Raw genomic sequence first — 15,648 nt, 5'->3', positions numbered from 1 at the left:
CACCCCTTAACTAATCAAAACCGGTCACAATAGGTCCAAGGACAGTATTGCACCCGGTTTTGTCCAACGTGGCAGCTGACTCAGCGTGGGACCCACGTGGGTACCACATGCAGCCTCTTCTTTCTTCCTCTCTCCTCCCCTTTCCACAGGCGACGGGCGTGCGCATGGCGGGGAGGTTGGGCATGGTGCGGCGGGCGCAGCTAGTGAGGGAGAAGCTTGGCGTGGCTGGCGGCCGATGGGGAAGAACTGCGCAGCACCGGCGCAGGGGGAGGAGCTGCGCTCAGCCAGCGGCCGGCGAGGGAGGTTGGGGAGGATGTTGAGGTCGGTGAAGAAGGCGATGACGGCCGTGGCGAGGAGCATGGTGACGGTGGTGGAGAGGAGGAGGAGCTGCGCTCAGCCAGCGGCCGGCGGGGGAGGTTGGAGAAGATGTTGAGGTCGGTGAAGAAGGCGATGACGGCCGTGGTGAGGAGCATGGTGACGGTGGTGGAGAAGGCGCGGAGCTGGCTAGCCTCAGCAACGGCCCGGCGCTTCCTCGTTGTCGCCATCGAACCCCATGGCGGCAGGTGGGGGGAGCACGCCGGCCTGGAGTAGAGCGATGACGAGGTCAACGGACATGAGCACAGTGGTGAGCATCATGGCGCCGATGAGGTCGACGGGATGTCGCGGGTGGGGACGCCGGCCTCTCCTCCTCCTCTACCGAGGACGTCGCCCTCCGCTCCCTCTTCCCTGAGTTCCGCCGCCACAAGCTCGACCCCTTCACCTCCATCGTTCACTGTGGGCATGGGCACCGGCGACCCTCCCTCGCCAGAGATGGAGGCCACTGCGGAGGCGCTCACTTGAGAGGAGGTGATGCGTCAGCGGAGCTGCGGGCGCGGCACCGGCAGTACGTATGGGAGCTCGGGCGAAGCCCGCTCGAGGCTGAGCAGCCACCGCCGCCGTCGCCCTCTGCGTCCGGGCCTGGCGGGGAGGGGACGGGGAGAGCAAGGACGTCGCCACCGTCGCGCCGCGTCGGGGCCTGGCGGGGAGGGAATGGGGAGAGCGAGGACGCCGCCGCCGTCGCGCCACCTCCGGGCCTGGCGGAGAGGGGACGAGGAGAGCGAGGACGCCGCCACTGTCGCGCACGCGGCTTCACCGCTTCTCGTTCCCTAACCTCGTTTGGGGCACCTACCGCCTCCTCCGCTGCTCCAAGAACCCCGCCTCATCGCCCCCACCCGTGGCGTCTGACACCCCGTCGCCGGACAAGAAGAAGGTCGCCCACCGCTCCGCTGACGGCGTGGGCGTCGGCGGTTCACCTCAGCAGGGTCTGCAGCGGCCGTGGAACCTCCGCACCGGCCACTCCGCCACCGTCGCGCCACGTCCGGAGGGATCGGACGATGCGGCCGATGCCGCGCCGGACCGAGCGCCGCTGCTAGCAATGACCAAGAAGTGGGCATCGTGCTATCCAAGGAGGAGATCGCCCAGGTCTTCAAGACAAGAAGAGGGGAAAGAGAGAGAGGGGGGTGTGATGACATGGTCACCCTGACATGTGGGGTCTACGTGGGTCCCATGCTGACTCAACTGCCACGTAGGATAAAACCGGGGTCAAAACCGCTTGAGGACCTAAAGTGACCGGTTTCGTAAATTAAGGGATGCCATATATCTGGTTTTGTGGTTGGGGGATGATTTTTTAACTCGATGTCAAGTTGAGGGACCTTCGGTGCACTTTTTCCCTAGCAATTCTTACATCAAATGGTGCTTGGGCCTTGCTTAAATGGGCCTCTAGCTTGGTCCAGACCATCCACCTTATATGGTCTAGAACTGAAGGCTAATACTGTACAAACTAGGGCCTTAAAGAGCAATTACATTTGCCGGTCGCAATGGATTTGGCAAGAACAATTGTTTTCAAACAATGTCCGATCGATATATGACATGGAGAAATCAAAAGTAAGGAATATATACGCGGACAATGACCAAATATACCTCCAACACGAGCACTAGTTGACCCGGATCAAGTGGCTGCCACGTTGGCCAGGATCATAAGGGTATAGATGGACCTTAACTATCAAATCCGATCATTAATTCCTACATAAAAGCAAATGAAATAAAAAATCAACTTTAGTGATAGGGTTTACTACTAACTATTTTCACAAGTATTAGTGAATATATTGTTCGCAGGTGATTATGTATGAAAACCATCCGCCATGCGAGTAAACACGTCTTTGACCAATCAGATGCGAGTATACGGATTACAGGGCCCACAAGCAGATGAAATCACCTCAAAATGGACCAACCACTTTGCACCATTATAAGGGCCCACTAGACATTGACTCAGCCGAAGGAGAGGGTGAATGGCGGTGATAGGGGGTTGGCCGAACCATGTTTCGACCGAACAATCCTTATGCCCATTCATCCCCACCTTCCACATCAAGGATGGTGATTGGTTCCCTATGACGGTTGTGGGTGAACCAACCTCATAACCGCCATAGTAACCGTCATTAGAGCCTACAAAAGGAGCTCTCACTTCACTCTCAAGCATAACACAACTCAAGTGGAATATAACACACTTTCATATTTCTGCTATTCTACAGTAGAGTTATAATATAGGAAGAAAGAGACAGGAAGTTTTGAAAGGAGTGCCCCAGATATCGAAGTTCTCTCCGTGGGAGTTCCGAATATGTTAGCATTCTCTCCATGGGGAGTCCCGGAGGAGTGTCGGCGTTGTCGGCACTCTCTCCTATCCTGTACCTCAACAAATGCTTATTTTATGTAAGTATTCGTTATTTTCTTTCGTATTTACTTTTTCTTATTTAAGGAAGTTATATTCTCATCTTTGTAGGTTCATTGTTTAGTATTTATAATTAGTGCTTTGGTACTAAGGCTCTGGATAAAGAAGAAAGTTATTGTCCAATGCTAGAGTAGTAATCGATAACGTAGAAATGGTGTCTAGGTTAGAGGTTATCTTTGTTTGTTGCGTGCTCCAGGGTAAGTGAGGTAGGCGGCAGGTGGTGATAACTCTGTCTGTCCTTCGTATTCCTCCACATTCGAGTACGTCATAGAGCTATAGGCTAGAGTCCGTTGGCAGAACGACCAGGGTGAAGCAACTGATAGAGTTTTACCTCAACTTAATTAGAATTATTAACCCATAGGAATCATCTCTATCCTAAATCTACCATTGAATTGTTCTTCTTAGATGAATCATTTTCTTATATTATACACACATGCCCCTTGTGATCCGATACCCTTGGAATACTCTAAGGTGAAGTGGTATATTGGTATCCGTGTACTTGTGGAGTTATATGTCACCATAACAAATACCAATGGAGGGTTGGGTGTAAATGAGCCAATAACTAACAGAAGGATTTCACGCGTAACAACATCTGTCATTTCATCGACCATATACAATAACCCTGAATTTCGAAGAAATTTTATCCAAATATTAAATTTTAATATGTATCTAGTGGCTTCTACATATAGTGGCCCTCAATATAACCTGTTATTCTAATAACCGAGCGGTTATGATGGATATTTCTGAAGTGTTGACTTTCTTGGGGATGACTAGGCATGCAGACATCCAATTGATGACAGAAAATCGGAAGCGCTGACCTTCTCCACATTTCATTTACGTGGATTGATTATACATATGCATAGTACCCCTTTTACCTTTCCATTCCCCACCAAACATGTTTCACCTAGTGTACTCACAATGTTTCACTATGTATAGATATAATGTTGCAGTGAATTGAAACATTCTTTTATAACAAATCACCCACATATTTTGCAAACTCTCTATTAAGGGAATTCGTTTCATTTTTTGTTCCACCAAAAATATTTCACCTAGTGTACTCACAATGTTTTACTATGTATAGATCTAATGTTGCAGTGAACGAAATATTCTTTTGCAATAAATCGCCCACATATTTTGAAAACCCTATATTAAGGGAATTCTTTTTATTTTTTGTTCCACCAAAAATGTTTCACCTAGTGCACTCAGAATGTTTCACTATGTATAGATCTAATATTGTAGTGAACTGGAACATTCTTTCGCTATTTGCTGAAACATTGTTTTATATAAGGTGAAACAACGGCTGGTTTAAATGTTTGAAACATTTTCGATCTACTTAGTGAAATAATTCCGACATACTTGGTGGAACATCGTGCAACATTTAAAAATAATTCAATAATAAGCTAAAAAAATTCGTCGGAATATATCCATGTGTGGTCTTGTTTTGAAGATCTAATTGCAACAAAATTAATGGTGCAATCGGATCATAATTTGGATAAATAGTTTAAGAGAAAAATTAGTTTAAAGTGGTTTTGCACGCATGTGTAGCGCTGACACCATTCTCCTGATTTTTGCACGTATGGATCAGGCACCCGATCGGTAGTCCCCTCCACATAGTTATTACATTTAAAGCGCAAAGACTGATTTATAAGCTGATCTTCATCCTCCTAAACTTTTCAAGTGGTACTAAACCACCAATTACAAGTTTACAACAACTTCTAGTATATATGGGCCTCAACTACATGGTTTTTCTGCTGCAAACAGACTAGGGAATCACGGATTAGAGGTCACATGAAGAATGGATATGTATCAAAGAAACATCTAAATTTCATATTAATCAATATCACCACGTTTAGTTAAATTGACCATAATTACAATAAAAACTAGATGATGCCCTACGCTTTGCTGCGGAATATATGTTAGATATTGAAGAAATGATGAAATGATTTAGATTGAAATATTATGAAAATGATTTGAGAATGATGATTTAGCATGTGTATATTTAGTTTTGGAATGAAATAAATTGTAGACACAGTTACTATATGCTTGTATGTTGAGCTTTGTTTGTTTAATGGGTTGACGTAGCATGTTTGCATGTAGATTTTAGAAGTGCTAATAAATATTATGCTTGCATGTGAGCTTTAGGTGTTTAGTGGGCATTAGCTTTATAAAAAGAAGAGATTGCGGATGACCAATCTGGTATCACATCATGATAAAATGCTGATAAGTCATCAAGGAAAATAGAGATATCAAAATTCGTAGAATAATTAGTTCAGTACTCCATTCGTCTCTTTAAGTGCGGTTGTGAGTTTCCGTATTCAACATTTGACTGCTCATCTTATTTAAAATTTTTGCATGATTAGTATTTTTATTTTTATTAGATGATAAAACATAAATAGTACTTTATATGTGAATTAAATTTTTAAATTTTTTAAGACTGACGGTCAAATGTTGGACACGGAACCCGCATCTACACTTAAAATGAAACGGAGGAGTATCATCAAAAGATCTCAGCTATAGTTTGTGTTATTGTTCAAAGTTCATATGTTCAGGGTACGGAATTCTTTACCTGTAACTACAGAAAGTTTGAAGGGCAAACAATTATATGAGGTGTGACTGATATATATATATATATAGGACTGGGGAGAAGGGATCGATGTGGGCGGTGGTGTAGGGTTACAAGGGCTTACTTTAGCCATTACGAGAAAATTAACGCCTTGTTTAGTTCGCGAAAAGAGAATTTTTGGAAGTCACATTGGATATTTGACCATATTTGACCGGATGTCGGAAGAGGTTTTCAGACACGAATGAAAAAACTAATTTCATAACTTGCCTGGAAACCGCGAGACGAATCTTTTTAGCTTAATTAATCCATCATTAGCACATGCGGATTACTGTAGCACTTATGGCTAATCATTGACTAATTAGGCTTAAAAAGATTCATCTCGCGATTACCATGCAAACTCTGCAATTAGTTTTTCTTTTTATCTATATTTAATACTCATTGCATGTGTCTAAAGATTCAATGTGACGTTTTTAGGAAAAAAATTAGGAACTAAACCGGGCCTAACACTGCAAAACGGATTCTAACTGACGGCTCGTGATGGCGATGGCAGAGAGTAGAGGTTGAAGAAAACACGATGGTATATTATGGAACTTGATAAAGTCTGTGGGAGATTGTAGAAGTGCGGCGATGGCAGAGAGCAGAGGTTAAAGAAAACACGATGGTATATTATTTTCTTGAGCAACACAATGATATATTATGAAACTTGACAAAGTTAGGGTGTGTTTAGTTCACACTAAAATTAAAAGTTTGGTTGAAATTGAAACAATGTGGTAGAAAAGATAAAAGTTTATATGTATAGGAAAGTTTTAATGTGATGGAAAAATTGAAAGTTTGAAGAAAAATTTTGTAACTAAACTCGGACTCAGTGAGAGAGAGAGAGATGGTAGAAGTGCGACATACGGAGTGGTACTGATCTCAAAATCGTCTGAAAACGACCTTCACCCCCATGTTCCTACCCATACAGGCCCTGGGTGCCACCAGAGACATGCAAAGGGAGGAGAAGACACGTATCTATTGCCGTGGGCCCGTGGCACCGCAATACCGCATCCTCTCCTCTCTTCTCAACATGGACCCCGCCCCAGCCACCTCTCTATCCAGGCCTAGAAACCGAGAGAGAGGGAGGGAGGTTTCCTCGATCACCAGCGTCGCCGGCTGGAAAGAAGGCGACGCCGCCTCCGTCCATCGGGTCAACGTCGACGTACCCTCTCTTTCCCGTTCTTAGCTCCCCTATGCGTGCCGTTGATTTAATTATCCCTGAGCTCGCTCCGTTTGATGCAGTGGATCCCCGGGAACGCTGCCGCGCCATGGAGCCCCGGAGCACGGCCGCGCCACCGCACCGTTGCTAGGGCTTCGTCGTTGCCGCTTCCCTGTGCTGCGCCAAAAGCTTCGCCTCCTCGACCTCAGCTAAACACCCCAAGAATCACCCCAATACGAGCTTTGTAGAAGGAGAACGTCCATCGTCTTTCCCGGCCTCGGCCGAACCCCGTCGACTCGGTTAGTGTCGAGCCCTCCCCTTTTCGCAGATTACTCCTCATGCGATGTTCCACCTCGTTTCTCCAATGTGGATGGCCAGATCTCTCTCCATACTCGGCCGTCGTCGACTTCGCCGTGACGCCGAAGCTCTCCATCGACATCGACTCCAAGCCGTTCCGCAAGCTGCTGCTGCCGTCCAAGCCTCGCAAACACCATGCTTCTGACCGGTGAGCACCTTAGAGCCCCCTAAGACCGCCCAATCCGAGCGAGCTCCACCGCAACATGCAAGGCATCCGAAAAACCTCTCCAATGTTCATCATTTACATCATCTCTACCTCCTCTGGGTCCGTATAGTCGTGGGACACATTTTCTATTTTTACCCCGACACCATCCAAGCCACCGTTCGCCGCTGGCGAGCTCTGTTTCAGCTCCAACCAGGCACCTCCTCGCGAGAATTTGGTTTAATCTAGGGTTCGTGTTACAAAAGCGCATGACACACAACACTGTCGCAGGACCTATACGCGAATAGTAGAGAAAGATGAGGCCTCTTGATCAAAATAGCCATTCAACTCGTGCTGAATTGTTGAAAACTACTATAAATTTCAAAAATGCATAACTACTTCATCCTAGCTCCTTTTCCAGTGATTCAAATTTCTAGGAACTCATAAAAATGTACTCTTATGCACTGCAAAATAAAATATATTACTTTTAATGTAAAGAATATGTCTAAAATGTTAAGTAGTGAATAAGTACTAAACTACAAACATGGATTTCATATAAAATACATTTTAGTTCCAATTAAGATGATTAAAATTTGGTTAGATTCAACTAATTACGACATGTACTCGTATTAACCAAAACATGGAACACTTGGTACATTTAATACCTCTTAAATTAGTATTGCCAATTATTAACATAAAACTTATCCTAACTTGTGACATATATATAAAATTAAATATAAATAATTTTTGAGATGAATCCAATTTCTTTAGATTTAGAAAAAACATGATGGTATTTAATACTGGGAAATAAAAAGTTGCACTTACAGTATAATAATAGTCTCTACAATTTCATTTAGGAAAATGTAGACATAAAGCATGCTTTAACTTGTAACATACATAGAAAATTCATTTTAACTCCAATTGGGGTGAATCAAAATTTCTGTAGATTCAGCAAAATGTAAAATTTAATTTAGTAAGATAAAACTTGACAACTTCTGTACCTGAAACATCAATAAAATTATGTATAGCAAAATAATTAACCCACTTGTAGTCCAACTTCTAAAATTCATAGAAAATTCATATTAGCTTCAAATATTATGAACTCAATCTTGTTAGGCTAATAACACCATTCAATTTAATTGGTAAAAACAGTAGGTACTGCACTTGTACAAAATCAGTCTCTAAAATCTTATATAGAAAATTATTAACACAGACCATGTTACAACTTGTAAAATGCATAGTAAAATCTTTCGAACTCCAAAAATTGTTAAACCAATTGGGTTGGTCTTAGAAAACTATACACTTCATCACTGTAAAGTAAAATTTGACAAAACTACCTCTCAAATCTCTTATAAATATTTTCCTAGCAACTAAATGTTATAGTCTAGCACACAACTTGTAAAATTCATAACTCACAAATAAAAAGAGGTAAAATAGTAAATATTTCACCAAAAATCATGTTAAACCAGTACATGATCGCTGTGCATAAATCATTCATTTTATAGCATTTTGTAGTTTTCGCATAATTTGGTATTTATTTGCATACCGTGAATTTTATATAGATCATTGCGCTAACGGAGAAGAAGAGAGTTAGGTGGTGTTCAATATAATTTATTCAAGTCAAGGCAAGTTTTTCCTCCCCCTTCCTTTGATCACCTTGAAACCCATGTTTTGGGAGATGAATTGAAATGTGTTGTTTGCAAAATTGCATGAGTATTTGATAAAATGGATATTTGAAATTTGGTTAATGGTAGCTAAAACCTTATTGCTGCATACTGTCCTTGAATAATTGTGGTACCCTCTGTTTGTATCCCTAAGAATGGTTTTGAGTACTTCACTTGTGCTCGATTGGGCCTATACATGCTTTATATGCTACTACTTGCTTAGCAATGCGTAGAAATATGCAAATACTTAATCTTATCATTTTATAATTGAATTTTGGGCATTTATTTATTTCTGGGCAAAAATGAAAATGCTAAGTATTTGTGAACTAAAATGAGGATAAAATGATTTTAGACTTGGGCGGCGTGGTGTGTATATGGTGGTAGTTGCACAACGATAGTGAGAGTGTTCAACCGGGTCGATTAAGGACCGAACTTCGTGTCACCAACTAATGTTTACCGTACATCCACATGTGCTATCTATGGTGATAGCCTTGCCTAACGTTATGCTCTGTCAACTTCGACTAACAAAATAAAATGACCAGCAGGGAGTCATCCTAATCACAGCTCATATCGCTCACTCATGGAGACCGCTGAGCTGTGCTGTTTGCTAGCTCTTCTTCCTCTTGTATACTGCCTCCTCACGCTCTTCCATGGCTCACGCGAGAGCGACCTTCGGCTACCTCCTGGGCCATGGCGGCTCCCGCTCATCGGCAGCCTCCACCACCTGTTCGGCCGCACGCTCCCGCACCGCGCGCTGCGCGACCTGGCTCGCCTCCATGGCCCCCTCATGCTCCTCAGCTTTGGCCAGGCGGCTCCGGTGGTTATCGCGTCCACGGCCATTGCGGCTAGAGAGATCATGAGGACGCACGACGACAACTTCTCCACGCGGCCACTGAGCACCGTGCTGAAGGTCTGCACCAGGTATGGCGCGGGGATGACGTTCGTGCCCTACGGCGAGCACTGGCGGCAGGTGCGGAAGATCTGCAGCCTTGAGCTGCTGAGCCCCAGGCGCATCCTCAAGTTCCGCAGCATCCGGGAGGAGGAGGTGGCACGGCTCGTCCTGGCCATCGCCTCATCATCGACGCCGACGCCGACGCCGCCTGCACCTGTGAATCTGAGCAAGCTCCTCAGCAACTACATGACGGACGCGACGGTGCACATCATCATAGGCCAGTGTTTCAGGGATCGCGACACCTTGGTCCGCTACGTCGACGAGGCCGTGCGGCTGGCGAGCAGCCTTACCATGGCCGACCTGTTCCCCTCATGGAGGCTGCCACGCGTGATGTGCGCAACAACTCTGCACAGGGCAGAGGTGTTCGTCGAGTCCGTCATGGAGTTCATGGATCGCGTCATCAGCGAGCACCTTGAGAAGAGGTCGTGTCAGGGAGGAGACCGCGAGGAGGACCTCATCGATGTCCTCCTCCGGCTACAAGCAGAAGGAAACCTGGAGTTCGAGCTTACCACCAGCATAATCAAAGCAATCATTTTTGTAAGGAACATCATCATGTCATGAATTGCATTAATTTTTTTTCTCTTCTATGGATTGATTGTTTGACTAGCAGAGAGAAACAATATATACAGGAACTTTTGGCAGGCGGGAGCGAGGCGCCAATAACGACGCTGCAATGGGCCATGGCAGAGCTGATGAGGAACCCAGATGTGATGTCGAGGGCACAGGCCGAGGTCAGGGAAGCCTACAAGGAGAAAATGAAGGTAACTGAGGAGGGCCTAACTAACCTACCCTATCTACATTGTATCATCAAGGAGACCCTGCGGCTCCACACTCCTGGGCCATTTGTTCTACCAAGGGAATGCCAAGAGCAATGTCAAATACTCGGCTATGATGTACCCAAGAGAGCTACTGTAGTCGTGAATATATGGGCTATTTGCAGGGACGCTGAGATTTGGGATGAACCAGAGAAGTTCATGCCAGATAGGTTTGAGGGTAGTGCAATAGAACACAAAGGCAACCACTTCGAGTTCATACCGTTTGGTGCTGGGCGAAGAATTTGCCCTGGAATGAATTTTGCACTTGCTAATATGGAGCTTGCTCTCGCAAGTCTTCTGTTTTATTTTGACTGGAGTCTTCCGGAAGACGTTCTCCCCGGCGATTTGGACATGACGGAAACTATGGGCCTCACTGCTAGGAGGAAGGAGGACCTTTATGTGTGTGCTATTCCATTTGTGCAACTCCCCTAATTTCCTTCGCCTCTTGTTCAGCTTGATGGTTGTCCTATCGAAATGACTCTACCACTCTACGTCTAGAGCAAGAATAAAATCCCACATGGCATTGTCTAGCCATGGATTGTTGTATGTTTTTCTGCATTCTTTTTGTTGGAACTTGTACTTGTTTATTGTGAACATGTATGTTTGAGATCAATGGTTTTATCTAAGGAGTATATTTAAATTTCAACTGTAGAGGACAAAAGTTAATTGAGGATTAAGCGTTTGATATTTTTCCTTTTACCAATAATTTCTAAAGTTACCTAAAATCTGATAGAGGCTTTAATAGACTTATAGCAATAGATAGGATGACAGTTAACATCTTGTGACAGCCATAAGCATATAGGACCGAACAGCAACAAGAACTAATCCAACCAGAGGGGGTGAATGGTTGGTGTATCCAAAAACAAAAACTTTTAGCGGAATTAAAAGTTACCATCGAATCGATGGAACGCGGTCTGACCGAAGTAGATGCGCCGGTCTGACCGCCTGAATATCTTCGGTCTGATAGGAGTAGATCGTCCGGTCTAACCGCCCCGGAGATTAGCTGTTGTCACAAACTCATATAAGAAGTCCTAATCCACCTAGGAAACCTTATCGTACAAGAAACCAACTTTACAAACTCTAATCATACCAAATTTGGACTCCTTCCAAATTCGACTCTGCATCCCATACGCACACAATATCTCCATCGTATGCCATATGGAATCTTCACCAACCACGTGCATTGATCTTTAGCCTAAATATCCCGCATGATATTTGACCGTCCGGACGTACGTCACCTTATCTTAAAGTTGACTCCAGATCCATCACCGGCAATACTCCCCCGAAGCATCAAGGCACCTACACATGAATCAAACAAAGAAACCATATTCCGAGCCCAAGCTATCTCCAACTTGACTCATTGTTAGCAAACAACAGTATTACATACGCATAGTATCCATTTAGAAGCCATAAACATGAAACATCCACGGATATCCAACAAAACAACCCGAAACCGAAACTGACACAGGGTCAGCCGGTCAGACCGCGGGCTGGCCGTTCTGATCGCACAAATACCTCCAGTCTAACCAGCAACCACTGCCCGGTCTAACCGGTTCTCACCTGTCAGCAGCACCTGTTCATCACCTGAAAATTCAATCATCTCCAAAACCGCTTCGCCAATAATCTCCAAATATCAATATCAATAATCTCATATGCCAATTGTTCATCACAGAATAAGAATTAAATACACTTTGATTTTACAGAGCATTTTATCCAGAGATGGTCAAATCTTTCATGGATACAAGTTTTCTGATGTTCGATGAGAAACCAGTTGGGACTTTCAAACTATGCAAGCATCTACAGAAAGTCTTTTTCTCTTCTAGTGTCAGTGAATAGCATGCCGGACGAATCTCGATCTTCCCATTTGCCAGCTCTTTTGGGTGAAGGTCATGCCTTATGTCCAGATTTACCAGGTCGGTACGTGACTTCAGCCCATCTTTCGTCTTACTCAGGTTGTCTAGTAAAGTGCCAATGGTGATGTTGAACACATTCTTCTCAAGATGTATTACTTCAATGGCATGACGAATCTCCAGGTCTTTATAGTATTCTAGATACCTGAAAAATATTGAGTGCTTCTTGAAAAGAAACGTATCATCCTGATCCGTTGCATCTGTACTATCCTGATCCGTTGCTTTCTTTCTCTTGCATGCCTTCTTCTTTCCTTTCTCGAACACGACCTTAATATTCTTTGTCATGTTGAAGACTTGTGTACCAGTTCGTTTTTCAGGAGGAAGATCGTTCTCTACTGTCTTGTCGAATAATATGGCCATCGCACGCCACTTGTGCCTCTGTGATAAGAACCGACGATGACGCATGTACACCGTCTTCCTTGAGGAGGTGAGGTACTTGTACGACGTGTTGTCGATACACATAAGACATCCAAACTTCCCCTTAAGCTAGCGTGAGAGTGAAAAGTTCGCCGACAGGTCATTGATGGTAACGAATATGATAGCACGCAGAGTAAAATGTTCCATGCAGTACTCATCCCACACTTGTCACCCTTCTTTCCACATTTCTTGCATGTTCTCCATCAATGGTTCAAGAAACACATTTATGTCAATCCCAGGCTATTTTGGCCATTGTATAAGGTTAGTCAACAAAATGTACTTTCACTTCTGGCAAATCAATGTAGCCAAGTTATACATGCTGAGCAGCAAATCCATGTAACCCAAACACACGCGATGATGCATGGCCTATATAGCTCCAGCCCGACCCTGCCCCATTTAGCCCGGCGTTTTCTCTCTCCTAAACTTAGGGGGGAGGTTTTCAACCTCAAATATTTGCTTGGGATCCATATAAAAGGTGGCATGCGTGTTGTCCTCTGTTTATCCATATAAAATTGCACTTTTCTAAATGGAGTAGTGTAGGCACTTTTAGTGTTTTTTACTAACATATATTATTTGCATGGCATGTTTTTAAAAGTATTTAGTAGTCCATACCTTTTTAATGGATACTTTGTTAGGTTTGCCTTTATTTATTTCAAATTTTTCATCGGATAAAAGCGAAGAATTTATACATTTTTTGAAATGGACAATTTTTTATTGAATAAATATATTGTTTGCAAATTTGAATAGTATTTAGTACTGCATAGTACTTTAATTTAATCTTTGTTTAGGTTCCTTCATTTATTTCAAAAAATTTTAGTGGTATACGATGAATATACTATTTGTTTAGTTTCCTCAATTTATTTCAAATTATTTAGTGGAATGCGATGAATATACTAGTTTTGTAAATGTAGTAATTATAGGTAATTTTTAATTTTTTAAATTAATGTTATTGGAATCACTAGAGCATGAAGAGTAATATAATGTCTGTTTAAGCTGTATCGTTTTTTCATAAGGATCCAGGCCTGCCCTTCCGTGCTCTCGTCCGTGTGAGGGTGGATGAGACCAAGGCGAGGGGCCTCTCTATCAAATCTGGCCACCACGATCGAACTCGGATGCGAAGCTAATGGCGATGGAGGCGATCGCGAGCAGGAGCAGCGGCTCCATCCCCATCTATTTAGCATGTTTATTTAGCGATTTGCAGATATTTTTCCTTCTTTTTCTGATATATTCATTTTTCCCTTGTTGATGTTCCTTTTTCCTTTGATGCATGAAAGTGATTTGTGTATATGAATAGCTGGGTACTCGGGTAATATATGGATTCTGATTGGAGTGATGCAATGGTGCACTTGTGCCAAAATCTTGAACTAAGTTTTTTGTGATTTGTGAGGTTGAAGAACAATTTGGGATTGATAAAGAACTATTTAAGATTGTTTTACTTTTTTTTTATTCCAGACATTGGCTCGAATCATGCTGAGACGCCTCTTTTGTTCTCTCTTTCAAATCGTTCCAAGGATAGTTTCCTAACCTATCTGATTAAAAGCCATGGCCTGGAAATAGGCCCATGAAAGCCGCCTAAACCAGATTGGTTAGGAAAGTGCAAGAATACCACCGTAAGTGTCTCTATCAAAGGGATAATAATATAAACTTTGTACTACTATAAGAAAAACCTTAGGGTTTGCTTAGGGTGCGTTTGGTTCACGATTAAGGTTGGATAGGATATGGCGGTTCATATTTTGTTGGATATGGTGATCCAATTTTTTGTTTGGTTGAGCGAATATGACGATTCAGTCTTTTGTTTGGTTGTAGGGATGAAGATGGATTTGGTGATTCAATTTTTTGTTTGGTTGGAGGGAGTATGATGAATTTGTAGGTGTGGTCACCTCTCACTTGAGATGGTGAATATAACCTCCCCCCAATCAAATTAATACATAATACAAATCATAAAATTTCCAACCATTTACACCACTATCTCCATTATAAATACACATAGAAAAAAGAAAAAGAAAAAGAAAAAAAAAGGAAAAAAAGTCAGCTGGATCTGGGGGCTCACCACCGCCGCCGCCTCCTCTCGCCGGCCACCACCTCTCGCCTCCTACCCCCGGCCGCTGCCTCTCGCCTCCTCCGCCGCCGCCTCCTCCCACCGGCCGCCGCCGCCTCCTCCCATCGGCCGCCACCTCCCGCAGCCGCCGCTGGCCTCCACCGCCACCTCCTCCCGCAATGCATCGTCGTCGTCACCGGCTAGGCTCACATCGCCATCATCATCGCCTCCGCGCTCATGTCCCACGCCAGATCTCCAAGCTTACCACCATTCCCTCCTTCCTCCGCCACTGCTCTCACCGCTGCTCCCTCCTCTCGCCGATGCGGCGCTCGCGCCCGCACCGGCCGCAGCACGCCGTCGTCGTCGTTGCTGAGCACGCATCGGCATCGTCGTCACCGGCCGGCCAGCTCGCGTTGTCACCGCCCAGCGCTCTCTCTCTCTCTCTCTCTCTCTCCACGGGTTGACGTGACCGCTCGCCTGGCTCGCTCGCTCGCTCGGGCGGTCGCATCCGGGCGAATCGGCCAGAGCTAGCCATTCGGCATTAGAGGGGAATATTCCCCTCTAGGCCACCATGTCCTATCCACCCAAAACGTCCCATCCAAACACACCCTTACTGTGCGGTAAGCCATAAATAGATCCCAAGGGGTACTTTGCAAGTGAGAGTTTCAAATCAATATACTCCCTCCGTACTCGTAAAGGAAGTCGTTTAGTACAATGTTTAAGTCAAACCTTGGGAATATAAATCATGAATAACTCTCAAGTTATTGAGTTTGAAAATGTAAAAATTATATGAATAGATTTGTCTTGAAAAATACTTTCATAAAAGTATAT

The 15,648-nt window shown here is 44.2% G+C and overlaps 1 protein-coding gene and 1 long non-coding RNA gene across 2 annotated transcripts; both read left to right on the top strand.

The window, feature by feature from the left end:
* The first annotated feature begins 6,417 nt into the window (after positions 1 to 6,417).
* Positions 6,418 to 8,869, top strand: LOC127777807 (uncharacterized). The gene is made up of 4 exons (XR_008018371.1): positions 6,418 to 6,525; positions 6,606 to 6,821; positions 6,901 to 7,027; positions 8,584 to 8,869. It is a non-coding gene; the product is annotated as an uncharacterized LOC127777807 (long non-coding RNA).
* A 255-nt stretch (positions 8,870 to 9,124) lies between these two features.
* Positions 9,125 to 11,098, top strand: LOC127777343 (zealexin A1 synthase-like). The gene is made up of 2 exons (XM_052303917.1): positions 9,125 to 10,174; positions 10,267 to 11,098. The coding sequence occupies exons 1-2, from the start codon at positions 9,266 to 9,268 to the stop codon at positions 10,882 to 10,884; spliced, it is 1,527 nt and encodes a 508-aa protein (XP_052159877.1). The 5' UTR covers positions 9,125 to 9,265; the 3' UTR covers positions 10,885 to 11,098.
* Positions 11,099 to 15,648: the final 4,550 nt, after the last annotated feature.

Source organism: Oryza glaberrima, chromosome 6 (genome assembly GCF_000147395.1).
Source record: "Oryza glaberrima chromosome 6, OglaRS2, whole genome shotgun sequence".
Lineage (NCBI taxonomy): Eukaryota > Viridiplantae > Streptophyta > Magnoliopsida > Poales > Poaceae > Oryza > Oryza glaberrima.
This window is presented reverse-complemented; position numbering and strand designations above follow the sequence as displayed.

Excerpts from the sequence above, each read along its gene's own strand:
- LOC127777343 (XM_052303917.1), top strand. The coding sequence starts at position 9,266 with ATGGAGACCGCTGAGCTGTGCTGTTTGCTAGCTCTTCTTCCTCTTGTA. Across the intron at positions 10,175-10,266 it reads TAATCAAAGCAATCATTTTT|GAACTTTTGGCAGGCGGGAG; the intron begins GTAAGGAACATC and ends CAATATATACAG.